The following is a 22785-nucleotide window of genomic DNA, read 5'->3' on the forward strand; positions in this document are numbered from 1 at the left end:
AGATTGGATTATTTAACATTCAATCTTTAATAACATTTCTCATATCCTGCCATTTGGACTTGGTGTATTCTTAATTTACTTATTCCCCTTGAGCTTAATTCCCCAAATGAACGTGCACCATCGCCTAGTGAGGTACCAGACACCCGGGCGTGGTCACATAAATATTAATAATATCAGACAAATTTTGAGTTGAATTATTTAAAGCTCTAATTGATGATTACATTGTATGTAATTAATTATATTTTAATATTACAAGCTATAGCTACTGAGGTTGTGCACTTAACATTACATGTAAGATTACATTTTGGTGGAATTAAATTCTCATATGGAAAATGCTCAATTGCTTAATTAACTATCATAGATCTCAAAGTGTCACAATTTGTGTTAAAGGGCCTGGAAGTTCCCTCGTTTATAAACTGAACTTTGAAAAGATAAAGAGGCAGAACTGTGAACATAACTTTATTTACAGTGTAAAAAAACATATATAGCTACTACATACAGCCCTCTCTAAACACACACACACACACACACAAACACACATTCATGCACTCAATTCACACACGCAAATAGCTGAAAAATCACACAACGCATTCACACAAACAATATTAACAAAAAAATAAACTAACTCCCTAAATACCCCCATTATATATAAACAGAATAAGCAACCCGACTTTGGCTGATGTCACTTATTAATACTTTGTCCGGACAATGTTTTTGGAACTTGTATTTTAATTACTAAATTCACCCGCAGCAGGTACATGCATAGTTGAATCCACAATTCATGTTTATCACTGGTGATAAGGAAACATTACACGTTCATGTACATTTGTATATCGCATAACCTGGTACATGTACACGTGCGTCGACACACTGTCATGTAAACCAAACCTTTCGTCACGGATGTTACTGGACCTTATCACCAACTCATATAGTGCCAGTGGGTCTGCGTGTGTCACATTTCCCACGTTGACAATGGGTCCTCGATGGTTAGTTTACCGTTGTCCTGCACCCACGGATGATACCGCCATGGATATAACCGACAACGCCCACTCAGCTAGTCACCTAAAATTCAATTCATAATCGGGTCCTCAGTGAAAATTACAACACTACACTGTTTAAAATAACCACATTATACATTGTAATCAACCGTCGGGCTACCATAATTTATATTCTTATGCAAACAAACAAAAATGTCCTAAAACACTTAGCAAAGGACAATATATATATATACTTAAGTATGCGTATTCTAAATTGAAATGATAATGAAAAATACTCATCACTTACTGTTCTTTCTCAACACGGTTTATCGTACTTTTACCACACAGGAATTCTATTCAAACACTCCACCCAAGATAAGCCATAGGTCACACAGGTCCTAAGACATTTTGTCAAAACTCCACGAAGGTTCATACAGAAGGACACACCTTCTCTCATCAACGACTTGGTCAGAACTAACTCATGTACGACAACCGGTCTAACAGACAATGACTAGCTGACCGTGGCACTCTATGGAGCGCCGTTACTCACACAAATTAAAAGACTAATACAACTTTAAGGTATCCGATGTACAATTGACCAAAAAATGATGCCTGGTAAGGTACATATTCTATGTACTTGTTTGATAGGTAAGGGTATGTAGTTTCTAAAAATAGATTTTTTTTACCACCAAATCACTATGGGGAAGTACATGTAACTCTGGCGCTGCAAATCACACACTGTAAAATACTACTTTCTTTGACGAAAACAATCGTAATCATTAATAATATTTATCAAATAAAAATTGCCAACATATTTTAATAAAAATAAAGTTTTGAAATAAATTGACTACCTTTATAAATATCTTTTTTTTTTTTTTGGTTTTTGCGAATTTTTTAAAGCGATTTTTACCACCCCCCCCCCCCCCCCCCACCACGTCAGCCGTCGCATTCATAATCCAACGCATATTCCCGCTACCTGGTAATTTTCCTGTTTTCTATTCCTTTACAATTTACGATTGAGAACTTGTAATTTTAGAATTAAAAATCTAAATTGTTGAGTTTTTTTTTCATTCAGCACAATGTTTGCACAAAAAATATTGTTACTAATACAACGAAGTCGTGAATTGCGGGTCACATCAGGTGTGTGAAGCTTTACGAACAAAGCGTGCGAGAACCGAGAGAAATGTTTTATTAGAATTTATTCCAAACCTTTAATTCGTAGAAAAGTTAAGTTAGTTTTAAAATGGAGACTGTCGATAAAGTCTGACTACGATGTTTCCGTATCTCTCAGGGAATAGGAATGGTCATCTGGCTCTTGAAGGCGTTTCCATCGACGTTTCAGTGTTCCTGTTCCATCTCGTTATCCTATGCTTGACAAACGGCTATTTATAAATGCATTTGCCGCGAAATTTACGGTAAGTCGCAAATAACGACTTTGTGTTTTCATAATGTTAAAATATTAATACAATTTTTAAGTTAAATGTAATTTTCAACAACCACACTAAAATTACTTATTGTACTTTATTGAATAAACTGTCACAGGTACTCTATGATTCAACAACTGTACATTAAATTCTACGGCGACCCGTTTGTTTCAACTAAAACGCTGAGTTAACGTAATCCTTAAGTCAAAGTTCAGAAGTAAATCCTAAATGTGAACCAGATGCGAATTAATCTAGTTTATAAGGTGATGTAATTGCACTTTAAATGTATTTCAAGTTGAGTGTTGTAACATTTTATCGAATGAATAATTTGGGGAATATAGTTGATTTGTTATTTTCCATATATAAATGATTAAATTGTTTAGGTATATTTTTGAAATCAATTCCTTTCAATCATTTGAGTCGACTTCTTTGACAAATATACGGAACAACAATGGTAGTAAAAAAACTAATGAAGGTTTTACGTGATGTAGATATGTTAATTGTACGGTATACGATGATGATGATGATGATGATGATGATGTAGATTGTTTATTATTTGTTGAGTTTGCTGTTACTGCTGATTGAGATGTTGATGTAAGTTTAATTTTTACTTGTTGTCGATAATAGGCATCTTATTGTCCCTGTTGATGTTACTGTGGATGTTGTTTTCCTTGTTGGTGATGTTAATTGGGAGATTAATTTCCTTGTTGGTAATGATAATGATGGTGTTGTTTTCCTTGTTGGTGATGCTGTATATGATCTTCGTGTTGTTGTTCCTGATGGAATATCACATAATACACCGATATCTCCGCCTTTACCATCTGAAAAGTTACACACTTCTTTTTAGTATTTTTAAAAAAAAGAAAAAAAAAGAATGTTTGCAACTAGATTGGAAAGATGTGCGCTCATTACGATATTTCTTAGATAAGGATAATTCCGATATACATGAGTATCTATCTATCGATCGATCGCCTGGTGCAGGGATAGCTACCACGCACAAACGTCAAACAAAAGTCACATAGTTTCATATTTTATTTGTGGTAAATGTTGCCGCCGTTCAAAAAATAATAACAATTTACACAATAGGAGAATTGTAGAACCATGACTTTATATCTTAGAAAAAAATGTAAATTAGTTTAAATTAAAGGCCATAAAGACGTGTCAAACTTTTAAGAATGTTTTATCTTTGTAATAAATTTCCATCTGTAATCAAACTTGAATAATAACGATTCCTTCAATACTGGCAAATAAAAAGAGGTACTACTATAAAAAACTTACATAGTGGTTAAAGCACGATATTTTGCTAAGTAATAAGTGTATCATTCATAATAAACACATTTTATTTAAAAAGAAAAAGGTTCAATTAAAAAAATTGCATTTCATCGATAGGGAAAAATCGTAAAGAAAACAAAAACTGTTTTGATATTTAGTGAAACTAATAATATTCTTGATTTTTGCTGTCCTAAGATGATTTCTGATTAAGTTGAGAATCTTGATCAGTTATTTTTTTTACAAAATAAAAAAAAAATCTTTTCTATATAATGATTTAAAAATATTCAGATACATAATTGGAGATCATTTGCATGAAGAAATAGATCAGTGACATACATGTATAGTTATTTATAATAACGGAATAACAATGATTGGTCTTCACTGTTTGTAAACAATTTATGGGTTTTTTTAATTTGTAGAGGGTTTTTTGCCACCATAGGAAAGGCAGTTTGTTTATAAAAATATATTACCTGTACTTAGGAAATATTTCTTGCTTCAATTATTTCAAAATAATCAAAACATAAATATTTTACCGTTTTGTTGAAACCCAATACATTGATAAAAGGTTCCCGATGAAGATGGTTGGGTGAATTCAGCTTGTACAGCGATAGATTGATATTGTAACAGTGGAAACGTAACTGACGTTCCCCGTGAAAGTGGACAGCCAAAAATACGACTACCGTTAACTACCACCTGCGTGGAACATGACGATATCCTTGTTTCTTGCGCTGTCACAATAAGATTTCCACTGAATGTTGAGAACACAGTACATAAACATGGGCGGTTGATTTTAAAGAAGTCTATGTAGATCAGTGGTCCAAATGTTGATGTGTCGTGACACGTAGTTATTGACTTATATCCAACTGCAACAATAATTGACACACAATTTTAAAATTAGAAAACACATTAAAACAGCTTTTAGACACTGTAAATTGAAATAAAATTGTTGTACTTGCCATTCAAAGGACATTGTCCTGAAAACAGAGATAAAAAATCAATTTATTTAATTTAAATTCTATAAAACTTGAATTAACAGATTTAAATGTATACTGTTTACAATATGATATGATAATCAATTACCATTAAAACATAAAGGAGTGCATTTAAATCGAATTTCATGTGCATGTTGTACACAACAAATTAACACAATTAATTATAAAAACTAATGATTTTATATCATTTACACTTAACAAAACTTCTTAGTGTTCATCCTGATAAATAAGATAATTTTGAAATAACCCCAAAAAAAAATGATGTGAAATTTTGAACATTTCGTAACTGATATGTCTTCTCATTGATAGCGCAGATAAAATAAAACAGCACCGATTGAAATCATTTACCGTGACAAAACCTCAAAAGATTTAATTTTTATTTTTCTGCGCATGCTTAATATGATTGACAGTTTTTGTGATTCATAATTATAGTCTTTGGTGATAGTTTAAAAAGGAAACCACATAACATGGCCAAAACGATCACTGCAAACAAAGCCAGAACCGTTGAAATATTGGGTCTGCATTTCTTTTACAACAGATTGTATTCACTTTAAATATTTTTTTTATTTTGTCCTCGACATTGTTTTAAATATAAAGCAATCCAAATTAAATCGTATTTTGATATAATTCTATTTCATAAGTGTAACATCATTTTATATCGGCGACATAAAACAATCCAAAAGCTCTGAGCGACATTCATCCAAACCGGAAGTGTTTGTGATAATTAACAAATAACAAATTAACAAAGAAGGTATCGGGTTGCAACCAGAGTTCAAAGTTTATGCATCGTTCTTAACAATTCGAAAGTTAAGTGGAAATTAGTCACCCCGTTGACAAGACAAATCCATGTGCTACTTTCATATTGAAAATACAGTAAACTGGGTGAACACTTTTGCAGTTTTGTTGAGTGTATATTATGTACTAAGAAAACCATGAAATAACATTTTTTTGAGTGATTAAAAAATGGATATGTATGCTATTTACTCCTTTAAATGTGAATATTTTCAGAGCAAAATCTAGAACGCAACTAACACAGTTGATATTACGTGATTCAAAACTAGCTTAAGTTTATGATTAAATTTTAGATCATTAGAAACTGATGTGAAAAGAATTAGGGTTTTCAAGTTAATCCTGTCTAAAAAAGAAATTTATTTTGTATGATTAATGTAACGAATCCATGATTTTTTTTTACATGTTAATTTTGTTGTCGTATCTTTAATTATCGGAAAATAATTAAATCTATTTGTTTTAATAAGATTTGATTTTTTTTATATATTTTATTGTGGAAATGAACTTTGCATATCAATTGTGATTGTATAATATTTTACAGTTAATTTCAATCACAAAGGTGTTCATTGAAAGGCTGCTTATATCAAATTGCTATAATAAATATTACATTGAAACTTTTTTAGTTTTGGAAACATTTATCTGAAATTAAATTAGAATATTTTTTGTTTGATTATATAATATAAAATCACAGAAGATAAGACATTATAAAAGGCTAATCAAGAATTTGTAATCTATTAAACAGTTATGCCGCTTGCATAATCGACGTTCGATTTATCGCCGAGTTCTAATATTAACTCAGTGTAGTATGAAATAGAATACAATAACTATACGAATCAAAATGAATCAATAAATTTGGAGAACAAAAAACACGAATAATCACAAAAAACCCGATTTCTCAATTTAATATAACAACATTTATTAAACAACCTGTTATAAAGCCATATTCATCACGCGGAATTAACACCTATCACACTAACACTCTGTCGAGACGGTGTACCTGCTGTTTTCACACCTTCCGTCAATTATAGGGGTGTCTTTGTCCTCTGGCCATTTGCCAGATTTGTGAGGGTATATTTCACACGTTTGTTAAAGATTGGCAGACAAATAGAAAACAACAGTAAAAAAAACAACAAACAAACAACAACAACAACAAAAACCGGTTGTTGTCCGCTATTTAGGGTGTGCCGGTTTTCTAAGGGTTTATATATAAGAAATAAAGAGAGAGCTGGTCTGGACTTTTTAAATCGGCCGATATTGAGGGGTGCTGGTTTTTAGGAGTGCCAGTTTTGTGAAGTTTCACTGTACTGTGGGATAATATTTCTTTACAATTATTAAAACGATCATACAACTTGTAATGGAAGATACAATTTTTAAAAAAGTGTGTTTAGATTGATCCTTTTCCGACCCAAAAAATTAATTATCATATTATATCATATTTTAACTCATAACAAAAACTATGTTAGTTGAGTTTTGTGTGTTACAACAATTTTTTTTGTCACAATGCACTCTACGCTAGTATGTTATTGAAAAAAATGTGTGTTCTTTTGTACATTTTAATATTACATGACCAACGTGAAAACTACCGAGCAGTTTTTGCATTATTATATTTAAAACACTAACAGCAATACACTGTGACATATACATATCATGACAAAATCAACTTTTTCTTTTTTATCTATTATACTGTCAAATAAATCTTGACGCATTTCCTCCAAATATTAACATATTGACGGTGCATGTACAGATACATCTAGATCATTTTCATGACAAAAGTCGGTTGAAGTGTAAGGAAACAGGAAGATAACGAATTTCAAACTAACTATTAATGTTTAACGTTGTTTTATACTAAAAGACTAATTTCTATAAAAACTCACCCTTTGTTGTCACAAGAAACACACTAACCATAAACATACATAGAATATCCTCCATTTTACATGCAGTATGACTAACTAACTAATGAGGAAGGAATAGATAATATCAGGCATGTACAAACTCAACCAGATTAAAAATAGAGTTTATTTGTATATCATTTCGTTTTGATAGGTGTGAAACATAAACATGCATGCATGGATGAAACCACAGGCCTCAAATTATTGATTTTATGAGAATAATGCTGTGTCAACGTCTACAAAAACATTACTTACATCCTTGATCTGGTTTAAAATATGTATTAAATATGCATAACCTATCAGTATCGTTTTTCACATTTGTTAATATTCAGGGATCAGTAAACTAATGGTTGCAATTATAAAATGTTCTTTTCATTCAAATATCTAGATATCAAAATGAATGTTAATTTAATTGAAAGTGTGTTTGCAGAATCCCGCGTGTTAATGATGAGTTTTAACAATAATTTCTGAATTAGTATTAATAGCAAGTTTTTTAATGTTTATAATTTTAAGCGTTAAACAATTTTGATTAAAGCATGAAACTTGTTTGTTGTTGTTGAAAGGATAGAGTGCTTCACTAATCAAAATAACTGAAAAAAAGATCATTTTTTGCAAAAAAAAATCATTACTGTAAAATCATAATCACTTTTAAAAAAAGAACAAAAAATGTTTGGGTTTTTTTGTGAATTTTCTACTCGACTGAGACCCATTCTATAGAAACAAAAAAAAACAAGCAAAGTATGAAACTTTACTCTACAACTCGGGTTATATTACTTCTATTCTAAAAGTACTTGTTGCAACTTAATCGGAAAACAGCTGGATAGGAGCAAAAAGATGGTTTGTATCTAATAATTGCATAATATTTAAGTAATAAATTAGAGCGCTTTTACAAAACAACCATTCGACATCTTATTATGAAATTGCCACACTTATTCTTTTTACGACGATTTACATCCTGTTTTTTTTTTTCACAATATAACCAAGCGTTCGTTTTGTAAAAATAAAATAATCTTGATAACAGACGCACACTCAGATTATGTGTGAGTAATGAATCTCGCCATTCAATGGTAACAACATCCTCTTACATAGAAAGGCATTTGTGGTGTTTTTATCTATAGTATTTTTAAAATACAAGTATCATCAAAGACATATATTTACAGAGATGTCAAAACATACACACCAAAGAAAAAAAAATATTAGTGTGAATTTTATGAATTTACTGGCGACTATGCGCTGCAAACACATCGAAAATAGCTAATGCCGGTTGATTTATTTGTGCCACGGGTAGGTTTTCGCAAACAGCCTCAACATACGGGACGATAACCCCCTTAATGCACTCCAACATCGTTTCCTCGGTAGACCAGTGATTAGGTGAGCGTGTAATTGCCCAATCATCCGGAAAATTGATATTTGGGTGACACATAGATGTAGTTCCCTTGTATATGAGTTGTGGGGGTAATTAGTGACCATCTAGAGTCACACAAAACAACGCGGTGATTTGTTGCTTATCCCCCAACCCGGCGACGTTGACTTGTCTCGCGCCTAATTGTTCCATTGTCCAGGAACACTGAGGGGTCATATTTGACCAGTTTGGTCCCAATTGAACACTAAATTGTTCGGAATATTGTACTCACTCCTTTGTTTTTCAATCATATTGAGAAAGTTCTGTTTTGTTTTATCGAAATCGTCAGGCTTGTGCTTTACTCCCTTTGTCGCCTTTCTCTTGGTGAAGTTCATACGTATAAGAACTGAGCGTGCCTACTTTTTGCTAAGACATACCTGCCCACTAAACTCCTCCAGTTGAAATTTGTCTTTATGAAGCAAAACGCCACGGCCAATACAGCAAACGATGTTGGTATTGATAATCCCTCCTGAAATGCGCAAATCTTTAAAACAATCCTAAACATCTTCATCCAGGTTTCCGAGTAGTGGTGGCCTCCCGCGTTTCTGGGGTGTAAGAGCGGTTATAGGCGAGCCATCATTTCTTTTGAATTCTAACAGATATGCCGTTTTAAAACGTCGAACTGTGCTTTCATGGACATTTTTTTAGCGTCTTTGAATAATATCTCGCAGCTTTTGATGCTCCGTGGTTAATGGCATAGCGCGTAAGTTTCAGGTGAAAATGTTTCGTAAATACCACGTTTACGTTTTCTGCTACCACTTGGCCTAGATGGACTACAGGTTTACATCTCCTTTTCCACACTTTTATTCACATTTTCAATTATTTTTTTTTCTTCTCGGGCGTGTTTGCTTCTTGTGGATCAGGCAAGCCTGGTTTTACCGCAGCCGTTTTCAACCAACGCAACATCGTGAATGAGATTAGTTTGTTCAATTTAGCAAACAGAATTTGATGTGTTCAACTTTTAACATCAACAAAAATAGCCAAAGGCATGCGGTGGTCGCTAATTATTGCAATTTAAGAGAGAATACAATTTAATCAAAGAAAGATAACTCTAACCCTGGCATTATAAGAAATCAAAGATTGATAACTCTTACTCTTATTCAAATATTCGTCAAAATTAAAACTCGCCAACTGTCTCTTACTAAAAAATCGTCAAATTTTGAACTCGTCAATATAACCACGTTTACAGTATTAAAGCAAATATAGAAACCAAGATGAACCCTCGGAGCAGCTGTTTACTATTCAAAAAAAAATACACCATTTATTAACGCTTACATATATCATATAAACAAAAGTCCATGTGAGCACTACTGGTAATCGGGAAAAAAAAACTCGCCACGAGATTATGTGGGCAATTTAAAGTCTGCGCCACTAGTAGATCTAATCTTCTAACACCAGTAAACAGACAAAATACCAACATCAGTTGGTACAATAATAAACCTAATAAAATCAGAACCAGTGAACATCTATAAGCAAAACACTACTCGGTATGTGCAGGTTAGAGCAACCAAAGAATATTTTGGGTCATTGCATCAATCAGTTAGCACCCTCAAAACCAATAAAATCAACAAATATAAAATAATGGGGAGCCAGCACAGTATGTTATTGAGCATCCGAAGCAAAATAGAAAGGGGTCACATCTTCAATCAGCAACCACTCCCCAACAAAGAATTTTTTTTTTTTGGGGGGGGGGGGGTCATATCATTAATCTGTGAGCACCCTCAAAATAAATAAAATTTAAAAAAAACATTTGGGAGCGAACACAGAATACTATTGGGCATCCCGGCACATGATTTGGGTCACATCATCAATCAGTGAGCACCCTCAAAATAAAAAATGAATAAAAACAATGGAGAGCCAGCACAATTTGCTAGCTATTGGACATTCTGAGCAAAAAAGATAGGTCACATCATCAATCAGTGAGCACCCAGACCAAGGGAGTAAAATTAAACGAAAAGGGTACCATAAAACAAAAGCTAAAAATGATCATTGACATAAGTCTTGGGAAAGGCATTAAGCACATACATGTATATACATCAATAACTTTGTTAGTCTAGAGAGCCGATAAAAAAGTGAAATAGCTAAGGTATATGTATACTTAATCCCAAAAATATCCAAGTAGTTGCACAAGTAGTTATCAAATATATCGCAGCCATGGCCCATAGTCGTAAACTTTTGTCACTAGCCCGGAAATCCTGCCAGGAATTCTATGCAGAAACTATTTAAATAGACCTTATCTTTAAAACAATAAGCAAGTGCTTGACTCCTGAAGTTTCCGATATCTGATGTATTTGCCCCTTACCTCAAGAACGTAAGTAGCATTACAACTATTTAGTCTCACCATAGCTCTCTCCAGACAAAATGATCTACATCCCCACGCCATTTTAACCTAAGTAGAACCTGCGATCAGATTAATATGGTAGTAGGCAACAAATTTTGCAATTTATCTAGGGCCTTTTTGATATTTTCGCGAAGCACTACGCATTTGTCATCCTGACCACAATTATCTTCTCACAGCTAAAATATAGCAATGAATGTATTAGTGTTTTACTACAAATGTACTACGTGTATTATTACATATTTGCTACTACTATTTCAAAGTATTGTTATGCAAATTGTTTTTTTATATGTTCTATAATAATTGTAAATAAATATCTAAAAAAACCCACAACGAATTGATCCTAAATAGGAACATTTTTTCTATCCAAATTAATTTTTGACATTTCAAGAGACTTCATTTTCCAACACGATTTTTGTATTTTTAAAATCATTATGTAGTATTTTGATATAAATCCAAAAAAAAAAGCCTTTTATCATTAAATCGAATGAAAAGGATTATAGAATAAACAATCATTGTACTAATTATTTGACAAATATATAGCGTTACAAACCGCTTTTTCGTCACTAAGATGATCACCATAAGATTACTCCAATAAGTATACATTTAATAAACTAACATAGGGTCATTTTTTTTAATACAAGCTGCATGTTATTGTCCATATCAAGATTTTATATAAGACCAACTAATTAAAGAGATTACGTTTTCTCCTGCATAACATGTGCAGTTTGTTTACCTTACATTTACATGCCATAGTTTGTGTGGCATTATATTGTATGTTAAAAAAGAAAAGTGAAAGGAGTATATGTAGTAGTATTTGTTGATGTTGTAACTAGGTGGAGCACTAACGATTCCGCCCATTTCATATGAAATATGCAAAATAATCTGTTATTTAAAAAAAAAACATGTTATTCAAAATATTTATCTTTGTATATTAAACATAGATTAAATGGCTTAGAGGGCGACATACCAAAACAGTTGCCCTGAGGTGACAGAAAAGCCCTGAAATGTTATGTTGCCTGATGCCGAAGGACACATATTCTGGTATAGTCGCCCGAAAAAAAATATGTAATATATGTTATTAACATTTAAAAAAAATCAAAATCAGTTTAAATAAAAGAACATAAACTTTTTTACCTCATTAAAAGACTTAGTGTACTTTAAATATTAATGCATGTTCATATTTTACAAATCACTGTTTTGTAAAATGTCGATCGGTGCTTTCAATAAGCTGATAATTTTTCAAATTAAACAATTAAAGTAAGTTCATTTGAACAGCAGACGCTGTCCTTACAATTTTAATTTCGAGGAGTTACAGTACTTGTATTTACGACTGTTTAGCTAAATTTCGAAGCTGACGTAATTAATTTTGAGAATTATTGCACTCGAGGGTGATAAAAAAGTTTCGGGCAATATAACTATTCCCTGAGACATATAACTGTTTTTGGGAGGGCAATATAACTATTTCCGGTTTGAGCCAGCAATTTTCAGGCCATAGTTTTAAAATTATCTCATTTGTGACATAACGAAAAAACTTACTCAAAAGTGTTATGTAATTAAATTGAATTACATTTTTCACAAACAACCATTAATTATTTATCATTCTGCACCCAACTGTTCATACTTTTTATTATTTTTAAACATTCCTGTCTACATCTGATATACATGTATTCCAGGACTAATTTCAGCGAGAAAATTTTGACTGACATTTCTCCAGAATCTCGGGCAAGTGCCACACAGATTGAATCGGGAAAATTTGCCTCAAATTTGGCCGGTTGTTACGATAGAAATATACTGAATTAAATCAACTGCCCCATTCAATTTTCTAGTTTGAACATCCTTTTAACTCCCTATCAACAAAAAATGTCGGTTTCCTTTTGTTAAAAGGCTTAAATCCCACAAAATATAAACCTCAATTATTTTTCATTTCATTTTCACATGCATTTCATCCTCCAAAGCTGAAGATTTCCAGTCAAGGTCATAAATACTCAATTTCAGAATATATCGTACTTAAGGATTTCAACATTATCATTTCACGAATTTTATATTATGAAATTAAAAAAAATATTTACAAATACCAATATTTCCTTTTAATTTCTTATAAATTCAATATTTTATGCTTTTGGCAAATAACTTGACATAAATGCATCTGTAAAGTTTCTGTTTGTCCCGGTATAGTTTTATATGTAAAACTACAAAAGCGAGACAAAATTTGAAACAGACTATTTCTGATACGCTTTCGTCATTATTTGGTAATGGTTTTGTGCCTATTCATAAGTCATGCCCTATTTTGATGAGCAGTCTCACATTTTCGTTAAGGAAATGTTACTAAATAAATCGTTTTAATGAACTTGTCACCAACATTGTTTTGTTCATAATTTTTGTTTTCATTGCACTAAAATAAGGAGTTTTGCTCTCAAATAGGTAGATAAACAATTATAATAAATATTCATGGAAACAAAGAGTTGAATGAGTTACCCCGTGGACAGCCAGCGTGAGGAGAAAATAGTTGCTAAATATAGAAAAGTTACGACTTAAAATTGATGTAATTAAGGTTATCAATACCCCGTGTTAGGCATATAAGTTGCATGCAACTGGTACAGTTGCATGAAGGCATGGAATACTAACGAAATTACCATTGTGTGAGGATGGGTGATTATGCATCCTGATGAACTTACATAAAGCAACAGAACAAGTATGAAATTGTTAACAAAATATTTAATAATAAAATAAAATAAGATTAAACAGAAAATTGAACAAGAAAAAAACCAAACAAAAATATACAAATTAAATAATGAAATGAAGAAAAAAAGTATATTTGGTCAGCCCAGTTCCGGCGCACGTGGTATTGAAGAACCCTCAGGTGAACACGTGGTTACAGTCAGGAATAGGTATATCGGCAACCACCAGAACTAAGTTGAAGTAGAAAGTTCACATTCTGCACGGGTCTATCGAGGCTGCATTAGACGAAAGTTTTCTTTGGTAATGTAAATGACCCATGGCCTCGTCCACGCTGATTGGAGGTTTCTTCAATAAACTCAATATGCAGAATATAAGTTTTCAAATGACACAAATAATATAAATATCAAACTTTCACAATGTTAAGTTAAAGCACGTATCTGCATTGACGATGATAAATAAGTAAAACTGCGAGGATCACCCTCAGGTATAAATTCACAAGTAGTTTTGGAGATGTGTCGAAATGGCCGCCGTAGTTCACTCACTCACTGTAGAACAGCGGTCTCTATAAACTATCCCATGAAAATGGAAACGGCTACTCATAAATACAGGAGCCGGAAATATTTCAGCACCCAAGAACCCTCCTTCCCTGATAGGTATTGACGTTCTGTAGGGACGGGGAAATTTACAGCAAAACAAGGCAGAAAAGACCCTGATAAAATAAACAAAAAGAATAACATACTACCGAAAACCTATTCAAACACGTGTGGTTAAAACGTACAAAATGGGTTGTTTAAATACCTGATGTTTTTCTAAAACAGGCCCCTGAGCACTAGACGGTATGACGACCACGTCTATCGGCTGATGTTCCCGGGTACAACCCGTGCATACTTTTACCAACTATTTAAGGTATCAATGAGGGGTTCCCAACAGGATTAATATGTTACCACGGTAACCAAGGGTCAACGTTTTAAAACAAGGGGCTCTCCAAAGGATAAACCGGAAGGGTGAATCACGGGGAATTATAATTATACACAACGAATTTTAGTTTGTTACACATTGATTTTACAGAAAAAGTCCTGCCGGAAGGGGATACTCCACTTTGCAGCTCAATTGATTTCTTTCTTTTTGGATATGGTATACTTATGACGACGAATATTTTCCACGTGAGCAAGAATCATCTCAACGAATATTAAAAACGCATTATTATATTTAACACTGTGTTCACTCTAACAGGAATAATAACACATTCCTGATGACGGATTTCTATTAAGTGGTATACCTGTAGACGTGTTTTTACTAGTAGAATGATTTAGGTAATGGTTAGTAGTTCTAAACTAGATTGAATAAGTCTGACATTTTAAGTTGACATGTACAAAGAAAACCAAGATATATTTTATTAAAATGTAAAACGCTGCTTAAAGGGGCATGGTCACGATTTTGGTCAAAAATTATTTTTTCGTTTTTAATGTTTATAATGCTTCAGTAAGGCATTTTTAAAAGACAACCAAAATTTGAGTGTCATTTGTTGAGTTAAAAGCGAGTTACAGAGCTTACAATTCCTCGCTATGTAAACAAGGCTTTTGTTTACATTTTGAATGTTGAAGTGAAAATTCCAGTTTTAGACTTAAAATGAATGTGTTAATTGTTAGGAACTGTTTATTTATGCTTAAAATGAATAAGATTACAGACAAAATCATCTTGAAAATGATTTTTACTGGTATATTGAATCTATGTAAACAAAAACAGGGCACGAGCCTTGTTTACATGACGAAGAATCGTGAGCCCAAACTCATCGACGGGCACACAAATTTCATTTGATCATTAGAAATGCATTCATAAAGCATTGTAAATAAAAAAATTGAAAAATAAAATTTGACCAAAATCGTGACCATGCCCCTTTAAAACAAAATCATGTGGGTCAACCCAAAGTGGAGTGAAGAAGGATTTCACTCTTTTAAATCAAGGAAACTCGAATAGATTGTCTTGCTCTTATTATTTTTCAATTTACTGAACTCATGGAAACATTTTGCGAATCCAAAGCAAAATGATAGCATTCAAACTATTGATATTAAGTTTGACTCTTTTTACTTTTATATTATATTGACAGGCTCAGAAAAATAGCAAATTGTAAATCAATCACACGTAAGGATGTCTTTGGCGAAAAGTTTTAATTGTGATGCAATGAAAATATTTCTCATTTTATAACAAAGAAAATTAATCTCATATATGTAAGTTAAATAAGGCTAACTGCCTTGGTATTTGGCAATGCTCATGTTTGTGCATCTAAGCTAAATGTACAAACACTCTTTTACATTAACTTACACATTTTTGAAGAATGACAATAAAAATAGACTGACCTTTCAGTCATGCACTTCAACATTCTTATTTTTTTTGGCTAAAGCTACATGGAGAAAATAACTCAAATAGTAATGAAAAAATTATATAACATTATCGAGAATAGTATAAATGATTAATATTCTACTTTAATATTAAAAAAACCCAGAAATTGTATAAAGAAAGACTAAAATTAAAATTGGGATGCATTTACTTTTCTTAAATTTGTTTTATGGTCGTGAATTATTTAACCTTCATATGACCAACGGTATCTTGGGTTTAAATTTGCACACTGACAGCATCCTTCGAAGTGCTAACGTTTTATTTATACACCTGCGCATACACATCTCCACTACTGGTCATTTGCTGATGATTTCTATTTTTATTTGGCGCTGCATACACAGACATTGGATCTATAGGTTTATTGTTTGGTAAGCCAAGTTCATATTGTTTTCCTGGTGTGTTCTCCGTTTCCTCTGCAGATTCAGATGTGATGTATAGAGGGTTTTCTGTTAATTCATTGTTGTAATCAAATACTTCATTTGTGTGGGCGCCGTCTTCTTTCTTATTTTCAACTTTTTTACTTCTTTTTCTTGATCTAAAAGCAAATGAAGAGTTATGCATATGACTGATATTAAAACAAATATTTAAAATCATTGGGATATGAATATTTGTTCAATGTATCAATGACCTGTTACATAACCACATTGCAGTTATTTTGTATAATTACATAAACATGATTTTGTTAAATGATTTTATCCATCAGCATATATGCATCATAGTCATTATCTTTTCACCGTTCAATTCATAGAAAAAAAAAATAACTAAAATGTTAAACCACTGTACCGGAAAGTACTACTTTTGCGTGGTTCGTTCCTGACATGGTAGCTACATGTATTTAACAATATAAAAATATATCGCAATGAAACACGATACCAAGTGTATCCTTAAGGTACATATTTTCGATACGCATACAATATCTAGACCTACTGGAGGTACATTACTCGACTTCCATGATTTGAGCAATAACTCTTTTAGATATTTCAAATTTTATTACATGAACACAAGTTAATTTCAATTTTTAAATGTAAAGAGTAACGATGTCTAAAAAAAGTATGTGCCGCATTTGCTCTGCATATCGGGTAATACTTTTGCTACATTTAACAGGAGGATATAGTACACATTAATCGTTCATTAGTCTGTCTGCCAGGTTATTGGGCTCTTTTTCCTTTAGTTTGAATTATCAGCATAAATCTGTATCAGGCGCTAACATAGCATCTCGTATCCTCTATATCATGACAAATAAAAAGCAGAAGAAAAGAAACAATAGGTTTTAAATTAATAAGATTTAACTTATCAAATTTTAATCGGTTCATTACCAGGACTTTTACTTTTTTTATGAATATTTTCAAGTTTAAATGGGCATGGTTAAATGTATACATATAGTGACCATATGGTCTTATGGTTAGCCTTTGTATCCGCTTTTGCAAAAAATTACAAGTTGCCGTGGCACTTAGCGCCAATGTCTTTAATAAAAACTGATAGTTTTTATTATTTTTCAAACAGATACAAACCTGTTTATCTTTAACATTATGAAAATCATCAGTCCAGTAAGAAGTAGTACACCTCCAGCCGCAGAACCAGCTATAAAGTCTTTAAAATGGTATTAAAATGAAAATGTTAATAAATTTAGTGGAAAACGTATGTTTCCTAAACAAAATTTACACAACAACAATGTAACGCTTGATGTCACCCACGATAAAGATTAACCCCGACAACGAGGTGGGTATGATTGTAATACAACTTTGACATTTGCTAAAAAAGATATTGTTAGTAAGTTATTTATACATGCGTACATTTTCACAAAATCTTTCAGGGGTTATTTGTGCTTTGAATTGCTGTATAATATCCAGCTTAAATATAAATTAACCAGATTTTATATTTTCGGTCATAGTTCAAGTAAAAATCTTGCTTGTGAATCAGATGGCGACTAGACTATTTAAGCGAATAATTTAGCGAAACATTAATAGTTCCTTTGTTTTAGTCAATAGGTTGATAATTGAAGTGTTAAGTATATTTACATATCATTTCCTTTGGATCATCTTGAGTCGACTCTGTTGACGAAGAATACGGAACAGCAATGCTTGTAACAAAGCTCATTGGGTTATCTGTTGTATTATTATTGGTGAAATGTGATGTAGACTCGGTTGATTGTACAGTATAAGATGATGATGGTGGTGTGAATCGTTTGATAGTTGTAGTGGTTGTTGTTGATGCTGATGGTGATGCTATCTTTGTTGATGTTAATGAGGCTGTTATTTTTGTTGTTGGTGATGTTGATGCTGTTTTTGTTGTTGGTGATGTTGATGCTGTTTTTGTTGATGTTGATGATATTTTCCTTGTTGTTGATGCTGTATATGATCCTGTTGATCTTGTTGATGGAACATAACATGTTATACCAACGTTTCCGCGATTACCACCTGAAAAGTCGAATCACATCTTTTTGCCTTTGATTAAAACAAAAAGTATCTTTGCCAGGAGACTTTAAAAACTATGCGCTTATTACTATATTTCTTGACACACATTTCTGAAATATCATGTTTAAAATACATTATACGAATTAAGAACTTGTGTACAAAAAATGAGTAAGTACACATATCTTATATAAAAGAAATGGCATTATATTGAGGGAATCATAGCAATTAATTGAAATGCAGAATGCCGAATACAATCTGCCGCTTTAGATACAATTCTTTAAGAAAAAGAATGGAATGAAGTCAAAATATTGTTCTTCCCATGATGATATGCATACATTTAATACATCTATTATTAATATGTATCTTAATAATCATACATGGAATGGGTATCTTAGATTTTCTATGAAATTTATAGATATGTTCTTATATGCAGTACATGCATCACTTTCTTAACAATCAATTACTTATTACGCTAAGAAAAAGTTTTGGTTAAAATGGTAACATTTTATTGTATTTCATTTATTTAAGGATATTTTTGGTACATATCTTTTTATTTATTAACATTTACCATAAGTAAATTTTGATGGTTTTCGATATTACATAGAATAGCCCCATGAATATAGTTTATGAATATTATTTATTGCGTTACTATCTGAGGACATAAATCAAAATCCAATAACTTTACAAGAAGACGAAGAAGAAAATGAATGATCAATATATTACCGTTTTCTTGAAATTCTAGACATTGATAAAAGGTTCCTGGTGAAGATGGTGGTGAGTATTCTGCTTGTACATTTATAAATTGGTATAATGACAATTTAAACGTAACTGACGCTCCCTGTGAAATTGGACAGCCAAATCTATGACTTCCATTTACTACCACTTTCGTATTACATGATGCTATTGTTAATGTTTCCGCTGTCACAAGTAAATCCCCATCAAATCCTGAGGTCACAGTACATTCGCATGTTTGGTTAATTTTGTTAAAGTCCACGTAGATCCGTGGCCCCGATTCCAATGAATTTCTACAGGTAGTTATTGATATATTTCCAACTACAATTATAGTAATTGACAAACACAAATAAAATAAAATAAAAATAAACAACTGTTAAACACTGCTTGAATTCTTCATAGAATAATTGTTTGTTTTGGAGTTGTACTCACCATCCGGTGGACATTGTCCTGAAAAAGAGTATTGGACGTTAAATTTTAAATATTTGTCGTTTATATTTGGATGAACAAATGAATGAAAAATGAAAATAAAATGGAATACAAATCAGTTACTATCAAGCATTAAAATTTGTGGGAGCTCTTATAATATTATAATTGGTTTTGTGGGCTACTTCTACCGACAAATCAACTTTCCAGCCTAATGAGTGATGTTTCCGAGCATATCATAAGTATGCGCACTTGCACAAGCGACATAAAACACGATGAATTGAGTATACAGTGTGTGTATTATGTTAACACTGAAAATTATTGTCACCCTCTACGGAAAGCTACTGAATAACCGTTTTGTTCATATATAATATACATTTTATATTGCATACCAAATATGAAACAACTTAAGGAAGGAGTCTTTTCTGGTTTTCGACTTGTCAAACGTAAATTTGATTAATTGTTCATTAAATCGAGATGAAAGGAAATTAAAATAGCATATTTTTCTTTCTTTTTTACTATCATACAACTTGGCATAGAAAAATGTTATCAATGTTTAGAATGGAACAAGGACTATATTTTTGGCGTAATATTGGCATAGGAAATATCACATGTTGCGCAATTCAGAATTGCTGCAGATATTATATATATATATATATATATATATATATATATATATATATATATATATATATATATATATATATATATATATATATATATATATATATATATATATAATGAGTCTGTTTTAGCATTTTAAAAACAATAACAATAATGTTGGATTTTTTTTTACTAATGTGAACTAATAATATGATACTTGGGTTTCAGAATATGTTTTTAAAATATGATTTGCCTATCAAATAACATTTTTATAAGCGTTTTAAAGCGCCCATTCTATACATTGATTTTTGTGAAAAAATCACTAAAATCAGTTTTCCTCTCTTATGAAACGGTCAAAATATTAGCTTTTCTGTCACTTTATATCTTTATATAAAGTCTTCATAATACATAAAAATTTGAAATATTTTATTACTGGAAGCAAAAAATAAATCAAAATTTAAGAAAATTAGAGGAAATGCGGGCTAAGCAATATCAATTTTAGTATAAATATTTATTCCAATTTAGTAGTATAAGCTGATAGACACTCTCATGGTCTATGATTTCATTGAAGATTTGAATCTTCAAATCTTAAACAAATGTCTACAGAACTATAAAGAGCTACACTTATTTTTATCACTCTTTACGTTGAGGAAAAAGGTAGTGACCTTGACCTGACCTTTATTCGAAAACAAAAAGGTCAAATTTAATTAAACTGATAGAATCATTAAGTAATATGATCCGTTTGACTGTGTCAAAATTTCATGCATTTCTTATTATCAAAAGTATGTTTGATAATAATATGACTCCTTCCTTAACAGTATCTATGTTTCATTATACATAAAAAAAAATACAATACCATATAACACAAACAATAAATGGCAATGTAAACGATTTCTTTTTACTACCAAACGGAAATTCCTAACGTGTTTCCTCCAATGACTAACATGAACTGTGAATACATGTATACAGATAGATCATTATTATGACAAAAGTAGGTTTCAGAAAAAATGCGTATTAGTCATTTTGTATAAATGAATAGAATGAGCATAATAAAGCAGAAAGATTAGAAAACTGTCTTTTAATGTTAAAAGTTGTTTGTATGCCTACGATCTAATAAAACTCACCATTTGTTGTCATTAGGGAGACAATAGCCATTAACACACATAGAAGATCCTTCATTGTACATGACATTGCATTTCATGTGTGACTAAACTAACCAGGAAGGATTTGATGACTTCATATCAACCTAACGAGACTAAAATTAGAGTCGGATTGTATTTTTTATTTCAAACTGTATTGAAAAGTATATACCAAATCCTATTAGCGATTCTTTTGATTTTTTAAACATTTGATTTGACTAAAGCATAAAAGCTGATTTTTTTTCTGTTGTTGATAGAGCAAAGTGTATTACATTTAAAAACCAACAACAAGTACAAAAGAAACTTATTGGGAAAGGATAAGTTACACATCTTAAAAAAAAAAAAACAGAAACAAAAACTTGAAAGATAGAAAATGTAACTCAATGACTTTAGTGAAAATTTCCTCCATGGGATTTGCCTCTCTTTAAGATAGTTTTGGAAAGAACGCTGGAGACGTATGAAATACTATAATATGTTATTTCACCTCTCATCAAGTTAGTGGTGCCACTAAAAATTGCACAACAAATGGAATGAAACAAAATGCCTTTCTTAAATATTTGTTAAGAAATGTAGAATATTTTAGAAACAGATTAGAGCGCTTTTCAAATAGACCATTTACCATAAAGTGACCATTTCCGTCATTTTGAACCCTTTTTTGCTTCCTTGTTTATTTTACAATTCAACAATTTGAAAGTATTTTCTTTGTTACCAGTTAGTGAAAGTTACTTTTTCACTGTATTAAGTATTAACAATTATCGGTAAAATATCATTAACACACTAAGAATTTACGATAATTATGTAATTAACCTTTACTGTCACAAGGCATCTTCGCCAGTCAAGGGTTGTCGGTCCACTTAGATACCCATAAACCCTTGGCAGACCGCATTACAAAAACTCAGTAACAAGCTCCGTTTTATGGTTGGCTGCAGCTGCGAGTAGCTGATCCATTCGCAGTGCTTGTAAAATAAAACTTTAAAAGAAAACACATGTGTGATCTTTGGTAAAACATTCGGTGCTTTTAACAAATTGAGACACAGGTTCTCGAGGACAGTGCCTCCCCAGCGATGGATTAACCAGATTGCTTTAAAAACCTATATATTTTTCTGATCGACATTTTACATAACATCTTACATTGATTTCTAAGATATGAAGACGTGTTACATGCAATAAAATACACTTATTATGGAAATTAATATGCTTTAAAACTGATTTTGTTTTTTTTTTAATGCTACATAACACATGTTACTTGTCTTCTTGGGCGACGATATCAGACTTTTTGTTCCTTGACGACAGGCATGCCCTGGAATGT

At 31.8% G+C, this 22785-nt stretch overlaps 1 protein-coding gene and 1 pseudogene across 1 annotated transcript; both read right to left on the reverse strand.

Moving 5' to 3' along the window:
* Window positions 1-2433: 2433 nt before the first annotated feature.
* Window positions 2434-7383, reverse strand: LOC128182880 (uncharacterized; annotated as a pseudogene).
* An 8546-nt stretch (window positions 7384-15929) lies between these two features.
* LOC128185343 (uncharacterized) lies at window positions 15930-21516 on the reverse strand. The gene is made up of 6 exons (XM_052854962.1): window positions 21462-21516; window positions 19741-19758; window positions 19300-19629; window positions 18181-18579; window positions 17674-17752; window positions 15930-16697 (listed from the first exon to the last, which is right to left on the reverse strand). Exons 1-6 carry the CDS (start codon window positions 21514-21516, stop codon window positions 16421-16423), a joined length of 1158 nt encoding a protein of 385 aa, XP_052710922.1. The 3' UTR covers window positions 15930-16420.
* Between the last annotated feature and the right edge of the window lie 1269 nt (window positions 21517-22785).

Source organism: Crassostrea angulata, chromosome 5 (assembly GCF_025612915.1).
Source record: "Crassostrea angulata isolate pt1a10 chromosome 5, ASM2561291v2, whole genome shotgun sequence".
NCBI lineage: Eukaryota > Metazoa > Mollusca > Bivalvia > Ostreida > Ostreidae > Magallana > Magallana angulata.